This window comes from Phodopus roborovskii, unplaced genomic scaffold (genome assembly GCF_943737965.1).
Source record: "Phodopus roborovskii unplaced genomic scaffold, PHOROB, whole genome shotgun sequence".
NCBI classification, from domain to species: domain Eukaryota; kingdom Metazoa; phylum Chordata; class Mammalia; order Rodentia; family Cricetidae; genus Phodopus; species Phodopus roborovskii.
Genome location: NW_026126409.1, coordinates 10,789,151 through 10,807,118, shown reverse-complemented (window position 1 = coordinate 10,807,118; position 17,968 = coordinate 10,789,151). Strand labels below are relative to the sequence as shown.

The following is a 17,968-nucleotide window of genomic DNA, read 5'->3' as shown; positions in this document are numbered from 1 at the left end:
TATCTTTATTTTATCTTTATTTGTGGTGTTACACAGGAAAGTCATAGAACAGCTTGCAGCAGGGTATGAGGTAGGGGGAATGTGTTTAAGGTGACACAGGTTGTTAGGACACCACTGTGAATGACTTGCTAAGTGTACCTTCCAGCAGATGCTGGTGAAGGCTAGTGAGATCTCTCCTTCCCTGTGGGTTTGGCTAGAGCCAGTGCCACGTGCCACTGTCAGGGTCTTAAAAAGGCAGGTGCCACCGTGTGGGGACTTGGGAGGTAGCAGCTTTGGATTGGGTAGAAAATGATAGTGCCATCCCCTCTGCCAAGGAAACAGGACTTGATAGAGTGCCCTGCAAGGATCCTTGGGTGGAGACAGGTGGCAGTGAGCCTCAGGTGTCATTGGCCAGTCCCCTCTGCTGTCCTGCAGAGTCTGCCTCATTCTAGGACAAGAGTGAAGAGTGAAGGAAGGTGGCCCCCTGCAGACAGTGGAGACATACGGACAGTTATGTCGGCTACTCCTGGTGGCATGATGTCCACATTCCACATGGTGAGGGGTAACAGGGCAGAGGCCCACAGGCATCAGAGCCTGGAGGAACCCGTGCCCACTTGCTGACAGGCAACTGGTGTGAGTACAGGGCTGCTTTGGCAGGCTTTTTTTTTTTTTCTCCTTTTTTAAAGAAAATACTAAGATCACCTTTGGGGTCAGCATCTGAGGTAATAAGTTAAGAGAGTAAGCACCAAGCTGGGTGTGGTGGCACAAGCCTGTAATCCCAGCACTTGGGAAGCTGAGGCAGGAGGTTTGCCACAGGTTGGGGGCCAGCCTGGGTTACATAGTTCCAGGCTAGATAGGGATGAAAAGTGAGACACTCTCTCAAACAAAAATGGAACAAATACAGGAGAGAATGAGCACCAAAGAGGCCTTCCCACACAGCTGCTGGCCGGCAGGGTGGGCAGCCTACAGGTTCTTCATGCACACTTGGCAGCGGCTAATATGCGTGCGGATGAGGCCGGCCTTGAGTGTGTCGGCGGATGGTGTGCCCTGGAAACTCTGCTCAGGGATTGTGGTCAGCCAAAAGCTGTACTTGTTAGCGAAGTAGTGGCAGGTTCCACGGCCTCCGTTACACTCGATGAAAGGTGTTGCCCGGAAGTCCTCCAGACAGCTACCGGGCGACACCAGCGACTGGCCGCCACCTTCATCCCCAGCTGCGGTGTGCTGTGCAGAGAGCAGGATATAGTGTGTTAGGATGCACATGCTGGAAACCCCCAGGACCTCTGCTGGGCGTGTTATTTACACACTTTGAGGCAAAAACTCATTATGTTGCCCTAGTCCTGGACTCAAGTGATTTCTCCCCCACTAGTGTTCCAAGTAGCTCACACCAAGAGCTCGTTTTTTAAGGGCTCTCATGTTGCCCACACTAGCTCTCAAGCTCTCTGCATAGCAAAGGGTGACTTTGAATTCTTGCTCCTCTTGCCTCCACTTCCTGAGGCTTGCAGGTAAGGGCTTCTGTGCCAGCTTGTTTGGTGCTGGAGCTAAAGTCTGGGGCTTGGTTCATGCCAGTCAAGCCACACCCTTCATCCTGTTTGTTCATAGAGTCAGTAATAGAGCTATTTGTCAACACAGACCTGGGAGACAGTGCTCTGCTGTCAGGGTGCTCAGGGGTGCTGAGGGGCCTGGGCCTCATGCACAAAGTTGCCCTGATGCTGGAGGTACGGTGTTGCTGGTACAGAAATGCCATGAACCATAGCACCCATGACTGGTTGTCTAGTGAATGCTGCAACCAGGAAGTTGGTACAATCTGTAGATATGGCTGACTACGTTTTTGCTAAACAAAATGTAAAAGGATATCAATTATCGTTCAAAATACCCAGTGGGTAAAAGCAAAACAAAACCCTGAAATAGACAGGGGTTGGTAGCTCAAGCTTGTAAACTGAGGCAGGAGGATTGCCAAGAATTCAAGGTTAGGTTGGGCTACAAAATGGGACTCTTTCAAAAGAGCCCAAACTAAAACAAAACAATGAACATGTGCCAGTGAACACAACGGGACTGGCCAAGTTGGGGCTCTGAATGCAAGGGAGCTCCACAGGGTTCCCACAGGTGGATGCGTTTGAGACCAGCCAGTCAGTGTGTGCTGTGTAAGGTGCCCTACATTCCAGAAGGATCCTATACAAGGGTCTAGGTACTTTGGGTAGAATCCTGTTGACCAACTGCAACAAACCAGAAAGTGTCAACTTAGGCGCTAGGACAGATACATCAAATTACATGCAAATGCCCGGTGGGAAGTTAATCCTCACACCGGACAAGTAAGGTCCCTTCCTTGCTTGGCACATGGCTGAGTTAGCCAGAGTCAAGCTTAATTATAGTCCTCAAATCCTGTTCCAGGTGCCCTTGTACAACATACAACTTAAGCAAGTGCCCCATATGATATGCATGTTTATATAGAGGTTACAGGTTTAAATTGGGTGTTTTTCAATTGGCTTCCACTGTATTTTTTGAGAAGTGGGTATTTCCTTGAATCTAGTGCTTTTGGCTAGTCTGGCCAGCAAGAGTGCCTGGGACCCACTGTCTGTCTTGCAGCACAGAGGTCACAGGCATACTCCACCTCACTGGCATTTACAAGGGTGCGGGGGATACAAACTTTACCCACTGAGCTCAGATCTGCAGCCCTGCTTATTCTTCCTGGGTCCCAGCGAGGGTGGAGAATGGAAAAGCAGTACGTACCATGAGGAAGGAATATCCGATCCACAAGCTCCGCCACCCGGCTGGGCAGTGGGGGATAGAGACGTCTTGGCTGTGGACAGCGATGGCCACAGCCGGGGCTTCACACACAGAGCAGCGGCTGATGTAGGGCTTGATTTCTTCCTCAGCCACAGGCATCATGGGCAGTGGAGCGGTGGTGGAGAGCCAGTAGGACTTGTCATTGCGGCTGGCATAGTAGCAGACATCACCAGGATTGCAGTACAGAAACGGCATAGTGCTGAAGCGAGCCAGACAGGAGCCTGCCAGCCCTGCATGAGGAGCACATGAGGATGTAGTCCTGCCTCCACCTGCGTGCTGCCATGGGCACAGAGCCGACTCCGACTCCTCTTGCCAGTTCAGCAGGTGTTACCTTTCGGTCAGTCACACAGGGTCCGCCCTCAGCAAGTCAGCAGGGTTTGAGCCCTGCCTTTATGCTCCTGTTCCTATTGCTATTTTGCATCCTATCCTTGTTTGTCTTTTCCCCATTGCATTGTAAAACTTACTACGGGAATGGGTACATAGACAAGAATGTTCACATTGCCGGGGTATGGCTGGTACACTTTCAGGAGCTGATGGCCCTGGTGTCACCAACACTGACACACAGCACACTCCAGTCTTCCAGATGATCTTTGGCCCTCTGAGCAGACACACCCAACCACTTTGACCTTGGGTGTTTTGTATTTTTTTAATTCATGCCCTTTAAAGACACACACATGCACGCTTGTGTTTTGTGAGCATCTGTGTGGAAGGATTGATGTAAATCCATCCCCTCAGATCTCTGTCTAGCTCCAACTTATGTTCTAGGTTTGGGGGGAAAAAGCAAGAGGATTGTGAAGTAACTGGAACCTCCAACAGAAGGAGCCATGCTTGGCTAGAGCTACTTGTGAGGCATGGATGCTATGTCACATTAAAAGGCTGTATGTCAGGGTCCTGAGGCTGAGGGTGTGGTGAGACTTCAATCTCCATGGCCATCTCAGCCTAAGTGCAGACTGGAGAAGGTGGCGAACCATGTGGCTGGGAGAAACTCATCTTGGGAACTCACAATCTCACTGTGACCATCATCAAGCCAGGGAACAGAGTTGGGACGGGACAGCAGCACCTACCTAGGTCCTGGTTGTGGGCTTTCTCCTGGCCCTCGAAGTACAGCAGGCTGTACCCACTCCAGAGCTTGTTCATGCCCACGGGACACATGGGTTCCTGGTCTGTCTGGCTGTGTTTCACCAAGAGGTAGCCAATGCTGACGCTGCGGCCGGGCATCCCTGGCAGACCTGGGCTCCCTGGACGGCCTGGTTCCCCTGGGATCCAAGAGAAAGTGGCTGCTATTTAACTGTCTGTGGGCCCTCAGGGCACCAGGGCAGAGGACAGTATCCCAGGTCATTTATAGGATACCTGCTCCTCTTTCTCCCCAAAGCTTGGGGCTCAGGCATCTAGACCAAAAGCCTTAGGAAAGAACTATATCAGCTCAGGAAGCCAACAGGACAATCATGGTGGCATCATGCATGAACAGAAAAGACTGCAAAGCACAGTGGCTACAGAGACTCTCCTCCAGGGAGAGCCGTGTGCATAGCACACCTGGGACACCTTGGGCACAGGTGTCAGAGAACTGTCAGTGCCCAGCCACCACCCTGCATTTAGGCCTCTTTTCCCCAGCAGGATCACTTCTCAGACCAGCAGCTCCAGCAAGCTAGAATGCTCAGCGTAGAAAGTTCTTCAGGAAGAATGACACCCACCTGCTGTAACTACTACTGAGGGCCCAGGCTCTACCCAGGAGGCTGAGAGCATCTTGTCCAGCAATCAGCAGTCACCAGGGCCCTGTTACTCAGCATTGTCCCTGAGGTACATCCAGACTTGCTTCTTAGGTCTCCCTTCCCCATGGCAGTCTCCTGCCTAGGACTAACTCTGATTTGCCCCTGCTGCAGGGTGTCTGTCTCCGTGGCTGCCCACAGCTGCCACTCGCTACAGGTTAGTCCTTGGTGGGCTATACTGTCTTTTGACCGGTACTGGTGATAACCCTTGTGTTTTGTTTTAGCATAGCTGCCCTGGCACTTAGGCCAAGCTTGAGTTGCTTAAAACAAATTTTTATTTTTTGGGGGGGAGGAAATAAAATTGCTGGTACTTTTGGCCCATGTACAAATACTTCTAAGAAACATCACAGGTCTTTATAGCACCCAGGACAACATGCTTGGGTTGAAGCTACAGTTGGGTTTGGAAGCTTTGTCCCAGCTCTGCCAGGCACCTGTCTGATCCTCACCTGTAGACTGGTCAGGGTGGGTGTCCCTATCCTCAACAAAACTTCTGCCCTATCAGCCACCCAATCACTTACCTTCCTGGCCAATTGGGCCCTGCTGTCCCATGGGCCCTTGGTCTCCCCGGAACCCTGGAACAGCAGACACGCCTCCTCTCCCCTGGGGCCCAGCCTTGCCTGGAGCCCCACGGAAACCTGTAAGACATCAGATAAGTGAGTGTTACAGTGCCATGTGGTGTCCAGCAGAAGAGGACAGAGGTGGGTATAGAGCAAATGGGACAAAGGGCCTTTTCTCAGGATGGGGGTGGGGCACAGGGACCCTGCCCAGAGACATACCTGGATCTCCAGGAGGGCCCTGAGGTCCCATCTCTCCCTGTGCACCGGGAAGGCCTCTCCTGCCCTGGGGACCCATGGTCCCAGGCTGGGTGGCAATCTTCTGGGGAATGCCTGGAATGCCTGGGGATCCCATGGAGCCAGGAGCACCTGCCAGGCAATGAGAAGTCATGAGTGTTGTGAACAGGGAACTGTCTCGTTTTTCCACTTGGGCCTCGCCTCCTTCTTCTCCCTGAAGCCCACCCGGTGGCACACAGTAACACACGTGAAAGGTCCCTCACACTGACCACTCAACACTCACCTCCCACCAAGGCCCTAGGAGCATTGGTGGCCCGCCTGACTTTTCTCTCCGCCCTTTAGAGAATGGGGCAAATGCCAGCGAGGGACAGGTTGGAGCTGTCACCCCACAGGCTCTGCAGGCACCACTCACCTGGGAATCCTTGGTCTCCTTTGGGTCCTTTCGGTCCTCTATCACCCACGGCCCCAGAGGGCCCGGTGTTGCCCATGAATCCTTGCGCACCCTTGGACCCTGCAATGAAGACAGGACAGTCAGGACCAATGCATGGAGTAGAGTTTGCAGTCCCTTGCTTGCCCCTTCATGTGGATACTTACCTTTCTCCCCTGGAAGACCAACTACACCAGGCTGGCCCTGGGGCCCTGGGTCCCCAACCCATCCTTTCTGTCCAGGGAACCCTGAAGCTCCAGAGCTCCCCTCATCTCCTTTGATTCCAGGAAGTGCATTTGGCCCAGGTGGTCCTGGAGGGCCTCGGTAGCCTGAGGGCATAAGTCACAGTTTGGAAAGGTTACATACGGGTCAGGGAGCTATGTCATGAACTCACGACTTGCTATGGAGGATCTGGTATTATACCCAGACATTGCTCTGGAAGCCAGCTTCTGGAGAGCTGGTAACAGCAACAGTAGCTCATATTTTAAAACAAAACAAAACACAACCCCCCTCCCCCCTGCCGCCCCAAACAGTAACTAACATAAAAGTTACCATTTCAAGTTTTTAAAGGGCACATCCCAGGCTTTCCCACATCACATAGCAGCCCCAGAGGCTCTCAGAATCCTTGACCCATTCCATCCACACTAAACTGCAACCCTCCACACCCTCCTTGACCCAGGAGACCATGCAGTCTCTGCCTCGGGGATGTGATGGTTCCAGGGTCCTTCTATGCATGGAGCTATGTGGTATTTGTCCTTTGTGACTGGGAAACATCCCTTCAGTCCTCCACCCTCACCACCGGCAAAGTGTGCGTGTCAGAAATTATCATTTCAGCGGCTGGCTCTAATACTGTAATGCATAACCTGCATGTTGCTTATCTTTTACCTTTTATCAATGGTCACTTGTGCTGCCTCTGTCTGTTTTAATGTCTATAAGAACACCAATGCTCAAATAATTGTTCTTGGTAGCTTCATCTCTACACCATCTCCTCCCCCCCTTATTTCTGTTTTTCACATATGGTCTCACTATGTAATTCAAGCTGTCCTGAGCTTACTTGTATTCCAGATGTTCTTGCCTCCCTCAAGTGCTGGGATTACAGGCATGTGTTACCACACCCAGCTCTGTCTCTTTTTAATACTCAGCTAGTTCGTGGTAGATGTGGTTGGTGGCTGCATATTAAAGATACAAACACTAAGTGGTGAGAAAGAAGAAAACTTTGAGCAGTTCTGAGGCCACCCAGGTAGGTACAGGGCTTACCCTGTCATGTGATGTCATGGGGACCATGTGGTGTGGGTGACGGGTGGTGGTGGCACCCGTTCCTTTTTGTGTCTATACAGTGCTCAGAATAAAACTTCTCCCTTAGACATGTCAACCATTACAGCGGCTGCCCTACCTTCCGAGCCAAATATTCCTGGCACCCCTACATCACCAGGTGACCCAGAGATGTTGGATGGTGGAGAGATGCCTGGGAAACCCTGAAGTCCTGGGCTTCCTGCTGGGCCACGCTCCCCTGAGGAGGAAAACAAAAGTCAACTTAGTTCCGTCTGCCCACTTTCAAGGGTTCCACTCTCTTCTCGTGCTGTTCTCTCTAGAGGAAGCCTCACAGAGTCTTAGGGGTGTCCCCAGGAAAAGGAACATTCCAGGGGAGGAAGAGGCACATGACTGCTCAGGAGGCTGGAGGCTGCCCTGTCAGCCACTAGCTGCTGTCAGCCACTAGACACCATGAGTCCTGAGAGCCCACTAGAGGGCGTGGCCCTCAGACACTGCCCCGAGAGAATGGCTGTCATAGCCCATGAGGATGGGATGCTGGGGTCCATGACCACAGCTAATCCCCCGTCTGGACTCCAATACCAGAGGCAAGGAGGGAGAGCTTGTCCTTCAGCAACTGAGTGGGACTGGAAAATGAGCCAACATTGGGGTAAAATAAGCCAGACTACAGAGCACAGCAAGAGACGAGCTAGGAGTTTCCACCCATGGATTCTTGCTAAAGGATCTTGGATACACAGCTTCCTTCATTTGCCATGGGGTCTGTTTGTGGAGATGGCTACTTACCTGGGCTTCCCCGCTCCCCTTTCTGCCCTGCAGCTCCCACAGGGCCTGGAAGTGTGTTGGCTTCTCCTCGGTCACCCCTGTCTCCAACCGGGCCTGGGAACCCGGGGTCTCCATGGACATCAGCACCTGGGGTAGAATTACAACGGGAGTAGTTGACACCAACTCCATCCCTGCAGGGGAGGTGGCCTGTCTTGTGTGGTCCGACAACCCTCATTGTGTGAAGCAGAGAAAGAGGCAGTCATCACAATGTCTTCTTGCTCTGGTCTTAGCACCATGGAATTTGAGACTCAGAAGGGATGTCACAGAGAACATGGTAGAACCTTCTCACTATGGACAGAAGATCTCAGTCTTCAGAGAGTCTGAGATCATGGCAGCAGCTGGCCAGCTTGGGTCTCCAGGTTCTGGTGGCTGCTCTCATGCTCTGCCTTTATTAGGTTTTGAAAAATGTGACCTTATTTAAAATATTTCCTGTTCCCATGTCAGGTGCTCAATCAAAGCACACTAAACAATATAGTCTCACAATAATTGCCACAGCCTCGCCATGACTTCCACAGTCTCACAATGGCTGCTACAGCCTCACCAGGATTGCTGTCATTTGCTTGTTGAAATTGGAACCCAACTGTTAATGGGAACATGAATGCATGCATTTCTCTGCAGGTAGATGAATATTTAGTAATGTAAAAATCCATAAGATTTGGTCTGATAGCACTTATAAGATGAATTTCTACTTTTCTTGTTTAAATGTATTTTAAGAATATCTCACAGGGTGGTTGGTGGTGCATGCCTTTAACCCCAGCACTTGGGAGGCGGAGACAAGTGGGGCCACCCCGGTCTACCAAGTGAGTCTAGGACAGCCAGGGCTGAACAGAGAAACCTGCCTCAAAAAAAAAAAAAAAAAAAAAAAAAAAGAAGAAGAAGAAGAAGAAAAGAAAGAAAGAACGAAAGAAAAAGAAAAAACAACTCCTCCCCTAAACAAAACAATAACAACAAAATTCCCCACTGAACCTGGTGATTTTTATAAAGTCACCGCTGGATACCTGGGGATCCGGGGAAGCCTTTGGTGCCTGGCAGGCCGTGTAATCCACTGATACCCCGTATTCCTGGAAAACCTGCGGGAAATGATTATCAGTCATGCCATGCAGGATAGCAGAAGGCTCTGGTTGGAGGTGGTCCCAGGACAATGCTAGCATGCTTTCCTTTGTGCTTGCAAGCATCACTGACGTATATGTGACATGCAAACTATCACTCTTATGTGACCCATGAGCCTATGCGCAAACATTTTTCAGAACATTTTAGGACTTTTAGAGCTGGAAGGGGACAAAGAGGCACTATTTCTGAGATACCTGAGATATATATGATTTACAAAGTAAAAGATGTGCCCAGGTCACTGAGAAGGCTCAGTGAGTAAGGGTCCTTGCTTCCATGACTGGCATCCTGAGTTCAGTCCCTACATGGAAGGAGGGAACTACTCACTCTTGGAAGGTATCTATCCTTTGACTTCCCTACATGCATCTTGGCATACCCTGCTCCAGATCAGTTGTGTGTGTATGCATGTAATTTTAAAAACACAAAGCTTTGCTTGGAGCAGAGAGCCTGGTGTTATTTCCATTCTCTCTACTTCTGAGCCGTAGCATTTCTAGAGACACAGATGACCCCTGGGATTGGATGTGATCACCTGGACCCAGGATTTTGTGTCAAGGTCTTGTAACATTTAACACGGGCATATGGCAGCCAGCAACAGAACATAAGGACCCTTGTGTATGTCCTTCTGACCTGTTTATCCTGTGTAGAGTGACTAACGAAAGGCCAGAGACATCCCTGGAATCTTCAGGTCACTTTTCTGTAAGCCTATGCCTTCATTGCTCAAGAGTTTGCCTGGCTTCTGGCCAGTGGATTCCACAACTGCAAACCTGCACTATGACCATAGTCAGTCCCTGACATACCTGCCTCTGGATACCCTGGGGTTCAGTGATAGAAGGCTACAGAGAGGTTCCTAACCTTGCAATCTGGCAACTTGGCCCTGAGAGTTGGTGGCTACTTGTATCCTTTCCTGGAAAAAAGATTTCCTTACCTGGTAACCCTGATACCCCTGGCCAGCCGTAATCTCCCTTGTCACCGGGTATTCCGCTCCGTCCCGGGTCTCCCTGTGGCCCTTGCAGACCTGTGAGCCCTGGAAAACCTGTGGGGGAAATGTGCAGGTAAGTATGAACATGTAGGAGCCTTTGCAGATGGAACAGGCCTCCAGAGAAACTCCCACAAGGCCATAACTGGACGTGTCTTCCTCATTACTAAGGGCTTCCATAGCCCACATGGTCTCCAGACAGAGCCAGGCAAGTGGCCAGTCTCTTGGACATAAGTGATTGCAGCGGAGGAGGAAATGACAGAGGTGGCTGGCTGCTTACTCCTGGTCTCGGGAGGCCACACCCCTGGCAGAGTACAGCTACATTCTCACCTGTCTGTCCTCTAAGTCCAGGAGAGCCCTGGGGTCCGGCCATGCCTGTTATCCCAGGAAATCCAACTTCACCCTCGGCTCCTTTTTCTCCAAAGCTTCCCTTGAGACCTGGAACCAGAGATTTGCTGTGTGGCGTGTTCTTTCTACAAATGACCACACATGCTAACATGTGTGGCTGCATCTGCTGCCTCCCTGACATGGGGGCTGTTTTTGGCTGCAATCCCAACCAGGAGATGATAGGAGGAGAGCTCTTGAGTTTGTCCTCCAGTTCAGTAAATAGTTCAGACTTATTCATGCACAGTGGCTTTGAAGACTCCCGTCAATCGCTGTAGTCTCTTAGGACAACACTCAGCAAGCCAGGCCCAGAGACAATGTGCTGGTGATGGGAGAAATAATGTAACTAGTGTACCTGGAATTCCGGTGACTCCCCGTTCCCCCTTCAGGCCGGGGCTTCCTGGTAGGTCCACAGTATCCCCAATATCACCTATGACACACAGAGAAGATGATCACTATAGGTAATTAGCTTTGGACCATCTACTGTGCAGTCTGGCTCCAAATGCCCTGGAGCATCTCTGCACCGGATGGTACCTCACATAGCCAGGAGCTAAGCTCTGGCCTCCCTGCCTCCACAGTCCCAGTGACACTTACCAAAGTCCCCAGTAAGGCCAATCTCTCCAAAAAGCCCTGCTCTTCCTGGCTCACCCTTTTCACCCTGAGACAAAATTGAGCAGAAACAACATTGAGGCTTCATGTACTGAAAACACAGGATGGACAATGGCTGGTGAGCCCTCAGATGGCCACTGATAGGCACAGGGAACGTTGTCCTTATATTGGCTCATGGCTTTCAGAACTGCCTTTGCTACTTTCAAATTGTGACTTGATCCCAGAACAGAGGAGGGGAGCGGATCTTTCAGGACAAGCAGAGCAGAGACACCTACTCACCCGGCTTCCTATGAATCCTGGGAACCCGGTAATTCCAGGAGTGCCAACCACCCCTGGCTGTCCTGGTGAGCCCGGTGTGCCAGGGACCCCGATGTCACCCTTGACTCCCTTGATGTAGCCAGGCCTTCCAGGTAGCCCAGGGATCCCAGACAACCCTGGGACCCCTGGCATTCCTTGGATACCTGTAGGGAGAGCAGTAAGGCCTGGTGAGGGCAGGACCCTTCTCCTTATGCCAGGAACTGCACTCTGGGTACAGTGTCCAGAGCCATCAACCACAACACAGAAAAGGGGCATGGCTCTGGTGGCAAGAATATCCCAACTATAACTGGGGAGATGCTGAGGTATGGGGAGACTTAAAGCACAAAGTAAGCCGGGAAGAACACAGGGCTGTCCTGGAGTCAAGGCAGGGAGGGCGGGGGCGGGGGCATAGGAGCTGCTCCCAGTTGTGTGGTGCCTCACCTTTCAAGCCCAGGTAGCCTTTCAGGCCCATTGGCCCTTCATCTCCCTTCTCTCCTTTAATGTCCTTCATCCCTGGCAGGATGACAGGAGGCGGTCCTGGAGGCCCCCGGTCCCCTCGGTTTCCTGGAAGGAAACAATTCTGTCATTTCCCAAGACCTCCGATCGCAAGGGAATCAAACACTAAACTGGTCTTGTTCTCAGAGCTCTTGTTGAGCATGGGGGTGGGCACTCGGGGGACCACAGCCCTGGGAGCCACTTAGAGGGAGGGAACTCTACAGAGCACAGGGCAGCTGCGTTTCAAATTTAACTTCATTTTAATTTTTACCCCTTTGTTCTGTTTTGTTTTGAGGTTCCATAGAGTCTAAGCTGCCCTTTAGCTTACTATACATCGATCCTACCATGCCCTGGGGTAACAAGCATACCCAGTTCTAATTCAACTTTAAATGATCAACTTTTGTTCCATGTTCTGAAATATATAAGTTAGTTTGAAATTTATAAACAAACAAACAAACAAAAAACCAGGTTTGGGTTAAAATCTTGGCAGAACTATTTTGCTAAAGATCCCTTAAAAAATAGTAACTTGCGGGGCAGTGGTGGCGCCCGCCTTTAATCCCAGCACTCGGGAGGCAGAGGCAGGCGGATCTCTGTGAGTTCAAGACCAGCCTCGTCTAAAAGAGCTAGTCCCAGGACAGGCTTCAAAACCACAGAGAAACCCTGTCTCAAAACCAAACCAAACCAAATCCCCCCCCCCCCAATTGTAACTTATAGCTAGGTGCCTGCTATTTCAGTTATCCAGTTATAGGGTGGCAACATACCAAGAATCTATCTCAAGAAAACAAAAAGAGGGGCTGGAGAGATGGCTCAGTAGTTAAAAGCACTGACTGCTCTTGCGGAGGACTCAAGTTCAGTTCCCAGCAACCACATACATGATGGCTCACAACCATTTGTAATGAGATCTGGTGCCCTCTTCTGGCCTTCAGGGATGCATGCAGGCAGAACACTTCACAATAAAAGAATTAAAAAAAAAAAAAAAAAAAAAAAAAGAAAGAAAGAAAGAAAAAAGAAAACAAAAAGAAATACTAAAATGAACAAACAAACCCGTTCTTTGGGAACACACACTCTCTATCCTCTACTCCTCTCTCCCTCCATCCATCCCTCTGACTCTCTTCTCTATGAGATTCATCACCGTGGGCAGTAGGCAAGCACATGACTGAGCCGTAGCCCAGCCCTAAGCCAAGATTGTTTTTATGGTCATTGCTATGTAGCCCTGGCTGGTGCACACTCACTATGAAGACAAGGCTGTTGTTTTCCAACTCATGAGAGCCCATCTCTACCTCTGTGCCTGGTTTCCTTTCCTTTTCTTTGTTCCTTGATTTTCTTTTCCCATCTGTTGTTTTTAAGTATCCGTATTGATACCGTGAAACTCACTTTTTTTTTTTTTTAATTTGTTTTGGTTTGTTTGCTTTTTTGATACTGAGTCTTACTATATAGTTTTGGCTGTCCTGAAACTCCCTATGTAGACCAGGCTAGCCTTGAATTCACAGAGATCTACCTGCCTCTGCTTCTCAAGTGTTGGGATTAAAAGCATACACCACCTACAACTCACTGTGTTAAACACTGGAGTTAGTAGTTTTTAGTGTATTCAGCTGTGCAGTCATCACCAACTCTAACCTTAGAACACTTTCCTCAGAGAGGACTAAGCCCTGTAGTCATTACCAGTCCTCCTCCTGTCCCCCACCCCAGCTCTTGGAAACTGCTCATCTACTTTTATCTAAGCTTGCTAACCCTAGACAATGCACACACATACAGAACATGTGAGCTGGAACCATGATTTACTGCTTGTTAAGTTCTTGGATGTTCTGTCCTATGTCTGTGCCACGTTTTATTTATCTGTGGGCGGTAGGTGTTTGGGTTGCTTCCATTTCTGGTTATTATTAACAAGGCTGCTCTGAACACTTGCATGGAAATTTTTGCCCAGAGATAAGTTTCCAATTATTTTTTCCAAGGAGAATTTATGGGTAGGTAGCTCCCTTCTTCCTTCTAGAGTGCTGTCCCCTCCTTTGCCAAAGGCATGTCCCTTTTTCTTTTCTTTTTTTTTTTCTTTTTTTCTTTTTTTGAGGTAGGGTCTCACTATGTAGCTCTGGCTGACCTTGAACTCACTATGTAGACCAGGCTGGTCTCAAACTCAGAGGGATCCAACTTCTGCTTTCTGAGTGCTGGGATTATGTGCCACCATGTCTGGCTGCATGCCCCTTCTCTCTACTCTTGTTATGCCACCTCCCACTTGCTAGGGCAGAATGGGCTTTTGTGACAATTTTGGCTCTGCCAGTGATTTTGCTCAGGATCCTGTCAGTGTGTGGGGGAGGTGGGAGGAGATCTCATAGGCATGACTGGCTGTTTTCAGCTTCCAGATTTGCAGCTTCTGGATGCTGAGGCCTGAGAGCCCCTCCCCCCCGCCAGCATGTGCTGCTCCAAGGTGGGCCCCCATGAAGGGTCCTTTTATTGTTACTTGTTATTGATGCTTCTGGGGATGGACCTGAGGACCATATGTTCTACCACCGAGCTTCTCAGCAGCCCCTTTTCACTCTTTTAAAAGACATTATTATTTTTTTAAAGTTTATCTCTAGCTTATGTACATTGGTATTTTGCCATGGGTGTTGGGTTGCCTGAAACTGGAGTTACAGACAGTTGTGAGCTGCCATATGGGTACTGGAAATTGAACTCAGGTCTTCTGGAAGATCAGTCAGTTCTCTTAACTACTGAGCCAGACCTGATATTTTTGAGACAGGGTCTCACTAAGTTCTTCAGGCTGGCCTGGAACTCACTCTATATCTCAGTCAGGACTGGAACTTTCAAACCATTGCCTACACCTGAATAGATGGGGCTACAGGTATCACTGGCATGCCTGGCTCATTTGCTTGTTAATTAGCGTGAATTGTGCAAAACAATAGGATTCATCAGGACATTTTCATCCATACATATGATACACTTTCAACATATGAGAGATAATATGATATTTGGATATTTGCCCTGCTGAGTCTGGCTTATTTGCCAAACACAGAGATCTCCGGACCTGAAGCCAAGGCCATACCTTTAACACCTGGTTCGCCAGGCAGGCCCTTCAGACCAGGTACTCCAAAGAATCCTGCCTCTCCTTTGACTCCAGGGAACCCTGGTCTTCCTTTGAGTCCCAACATGCCCTGGAAGCCATCCATTCCAGGTGACCCTCGATTGCCTTTGGAGGAAGATGGAGAAGGTTAGTAGAGACCAAGAGTTGGGATATGTCAGTGTCTTGCATCCTTGAACTCACACAAGAAGCTGCTAAGTCCCTTTCCCTGAGCAGGGGTTTCCGGGAAAACCACATTCTAGGAGCCATGTAGGGCTCAGCTGTCTGCTGATAAGAGCCCACAGAAGTCAGGCGGATGACACGATGAGGGTGGCACAGGGAAAGTGTCCCACGAGGATTTGGAAAGTGACTCACTACTATTCTCAACATGGACAGAGGTCATCAAGGTACTTCCAGCAACTTCCTCCCATGAAGATGACTTGCATTGTTTCAGTGTGTGTGATGAATTCAATTCCAGGGGCCAGGTGTCTGATAGACACCATCATCCTGGGGTTTGACCCTGTTTTCAGCAGGTTCTGTCTAGAACCTTCCTTGTGTTGATAACCCTAGGGAAACCACCTTTCTAGGTAAGGTGACAGACAAACTGGTTTGCTGAGGGACAGTAAGCAGCATCAGCTAATCTCCTAGGTTCCTGTGGCTTCAGGCCTGAAGGTGTATGAGATCAGTCTCCAGCCAGCTGTGGGGACCTCTGGCCTGAGCCAGAGTGTGACCCACCTCACAGCCCCAGCAGGGGATGTCCTTGCCTGACTTCACATTTACCTTTTTGCCCAGGGATGCCAGGCATCCCTGCCATTCCTTTAAATCCAGGGCTTCCAGGATGACCACGCTCGCCTGACATGCCGGCATCACCTCTGTCCCCAGATAGACCTTTCATGCCCACAGGGCCAGGAACACCAGGCTCACCAGGTTCACCTCTGTCTCCAGGCAAACCTGTCAGAGAGAGAATCAGGATTAAAAGGCATAGAGGCAACCCTTACGATGTGTTTGAGAAGATGAGTTTCCTTGGAGGAAAACAGAAAACCATCCTGACAGAGAAGAGCTTAAAATATGGCCCGGGAGCCCTGCAGGCATAGACCTCCTAGAGAGGCCACTGTGACAAAGCTGGGGCCAGTCTGGCTTCCCCCAGGAATAGCTCCTTGCCTCCATAAACAGAGACCCACGGTGATGGCGTGAAGCGCAGCAGGACACTGCCAGCTTTGACAGGCACAGTGACCCAGGGTTAGCCAAGAGCCAGAGTGTTAGCAGAGAGGCCAGTACTTGGTGGCTCCTTCCTGAGTCCCTGGCTCAGCCCGGACTTTGGAGAACTACCACTGTTCTCCTCCACCCACAAGTACTCCCTGCCACCCAGTTTTGCTTATAGCAAGGGGCTGGTGTTTGTCTATTTTAAATCTACAATGACCCCAGCTTGGTGTCACCACCTTCTACCCTCTGCCCACTCTCCTCACCCAGGATGCTCTGCCCCTTTCCTTCAAATACGCTCCCAGCCCAGCCCTGGGGCGCTTGTGCCTCTGTTCTGGGTGCCCATTTCTTAGAGTCCTTTCCCCACTCTCCTGTCACCTGCCTCCTTCTCGGTGCCAGGCTCTTCCTCTCTGTACGGCCTCGGAAATGTGCATTGCATGCCCCTCCAGCCTCTGCCTGCCTTACCCTGACCAGACACAAGCTTGTTCACGAGTGAGACCATCTATCTAGTAAAGTGTGGCTCATTGAGAGCCCAGCCTTTAATTTTTTTCTCCTAGATCTTTATAGACCATGTGTGGAACTAGGAGCTGGTAAGCCCCTGGGAACACGTTAGCAGAAGGCCTAAACCTCCTTCTCGGCACTTGTCACTTTGTAAACCCATGCACCATCGTGGCATGCAGGAGAGCTGGCTTCATGCAGGTCCAGGCAGCAGTTCTGGATACAGACAAAGCCACATATCGGGACCGCTGAGACTAGGGCACCAGGAAAGGCCTGGTTTGCAAGAGGGTCTGTGTACATAACTGATTGCCTACAGATGGTTTGCCCATCTGTGGCAAACCAGGGAATACGGGAGGATTAGAGATTTTTTTTTCAGGTTTAGGAGTAAATATTCCACTAAGAACTTTCTCACTTGTTAGTGTATGGCACAGTTTAAACTTTTATATGTTAAAAAAAAGTTCTTAATGAGCAAAACAAAAAGCTAGGAAGCCAGATCCAGCAGCTTACACCTACAGTCCTAACATTTGGGAGGTTGAAGCAGGAGAATTGCTTAAGCCCAGAAGTTTGACACCAGCCTGGGCAATGTAGTTAGAGTGAGTTTCATAAAATCACAACAAAACAAATGTCTGCTGGTGCTTGAGATGCAAAAGCCTTGGGTCAGCTTTGTGCTGAGCACCCTGGGAGGGCTAACTGCTCCTGGGTCCATCAGCTAGCCATTGTCTGTCAGCGCCTGTGGGCATCTTCACCTTCACCACCTTCCCACCATTACTCATTCTGAATGTCTCCTCTCCACATCGGAGCAAGGGTTTTGAAACTAGCAGTGAAATTTTCTATTTTCTCTAATCACATGTAGGCCCAACATACGTTACAGGTAGCCAGGCTGAGCTGCCCACTCCAGCTGCTTAAATTCTTTTTGACAAAATATAGGACCTGTTTTTGGAACCTCTTGCAGCTCTTGGGGGGTTTGATGAACGTCCAGGAAAAGACCATGTTAGGTTGGTTGTTGGCACCATTGAGGGCCCCATGCATTTCTGGGGGTGCCAGAGTCTTACCTCCAAGGCCGGGGGAGCCTGGCAGCCCCAAGGGCCCCTCTCGCCCAGGAGCTCCTGGGAATCCATGTTGTCCTGGGGGTCCAGATAGTCCTGGCTGTCCTGAAGGCCCTGGGAAGCCTGGCTGACCCTTAAGCCCTGGAATTCCGGGCATCCCTTGGCTTCCTGCAAGGACCAGAGACAAGAGCTGTGAGACCATCTCTGCTTGTTTCAACACAGATAACTCTTATTTTGTCAGACTCAGTCTATAAACATATCAGCAGGAATCAGTCAGGATGGCAGGACGCCTTCACATTACAAGGGGAACAGAGCTAAAGCCAGGAAACATGTGAGACACTTGGGTGCAGAGGCCAGTGTCTTGAGTGTTTGCTTTATCTTTGTTCCTGTGTGAGTGTTCCAGGAAAGAGAAACACAGCAGTTACTGCTTCACCGTAATCCTCCTTGGCCTAGTTCTTCCAGCTTG

At 50.1% G+C, this 17,968-nt stretch overlaps 1 protein-coding gene across 1 annotated transcript in view; it reads right to left on the bottom strand.

Moving 5' to 3' along the window:
* The window catches only part of Col4a2 (collagen type IV alpha 2 chain), a 132,903-nt gene continuing 114,935 nt past the window's right edge, over positions 1-17,968 (bottom strand). The window contains exons 30-48 of the mRNA XM_051181975.1: positions 17,509-17,670; positions 15,539-15,709; positions 14,744-14,887; positions 11,653-11,775; positions 11,194-11,375; positions 10,900-10,963; positions 10,661-10,735; positions 10,252-10,359; positions 9,871-9,978; positions 8,837-8,908; positions 7,800-7,925; positions 7,141-7,257; positions 5,915-6,076; positions 5,733-5,831; positions 5,306-5,452; positions 5,048-5,164; positions 3,828-4,019; positions 2,707-2,993; positions 1-1,200 (exon numbers count right to left, since the gene is read on the bottom strand). Of these exons, the coding sequence (XP_051037932.1) occupies positions 943-1,200; positions 2,707-2,993; positions 3,828-4,019; positions 5,048-5,164; positions 5,306-5,452; positions 5,733-5,831; positions 5,915-6,076; positions 7,141-7,257; positions 7,800-7,925; positions 8,837-8,908; positions 9,871-9,978; positions 10,252-10,359; positions 10,661-10,735; positions 10,900-10,963; positions 11,194-11,375; positions 11,653-11,775; positions 14,744-14,887; positions 15,539-15,709; positions 17,509-17,670 (2,714 nt within the window). The 3' untranslated portion in view covers positions 1-942. The remainder of the gene's footprint in view (positions 1,201-2,706; positions 2,994-3,827; positions 4,020-5,047; positions 5,165-5,305; positions 5,453-5,732; positions 5,832-5,914; positions 6,077-7,140; positions 7,258-7,799; positions 7,926-8,836; positions 8,909-9,870; positions 9,979-10,251; positions 10,360-10,660; positions 10,736-10,899; positions 10,964-11,193; positions 11,376-11,652; positions 11,776-14,743; positions 14,888-15,538; positions 15,710-17,508; positions 17,671-17,968) is intronic.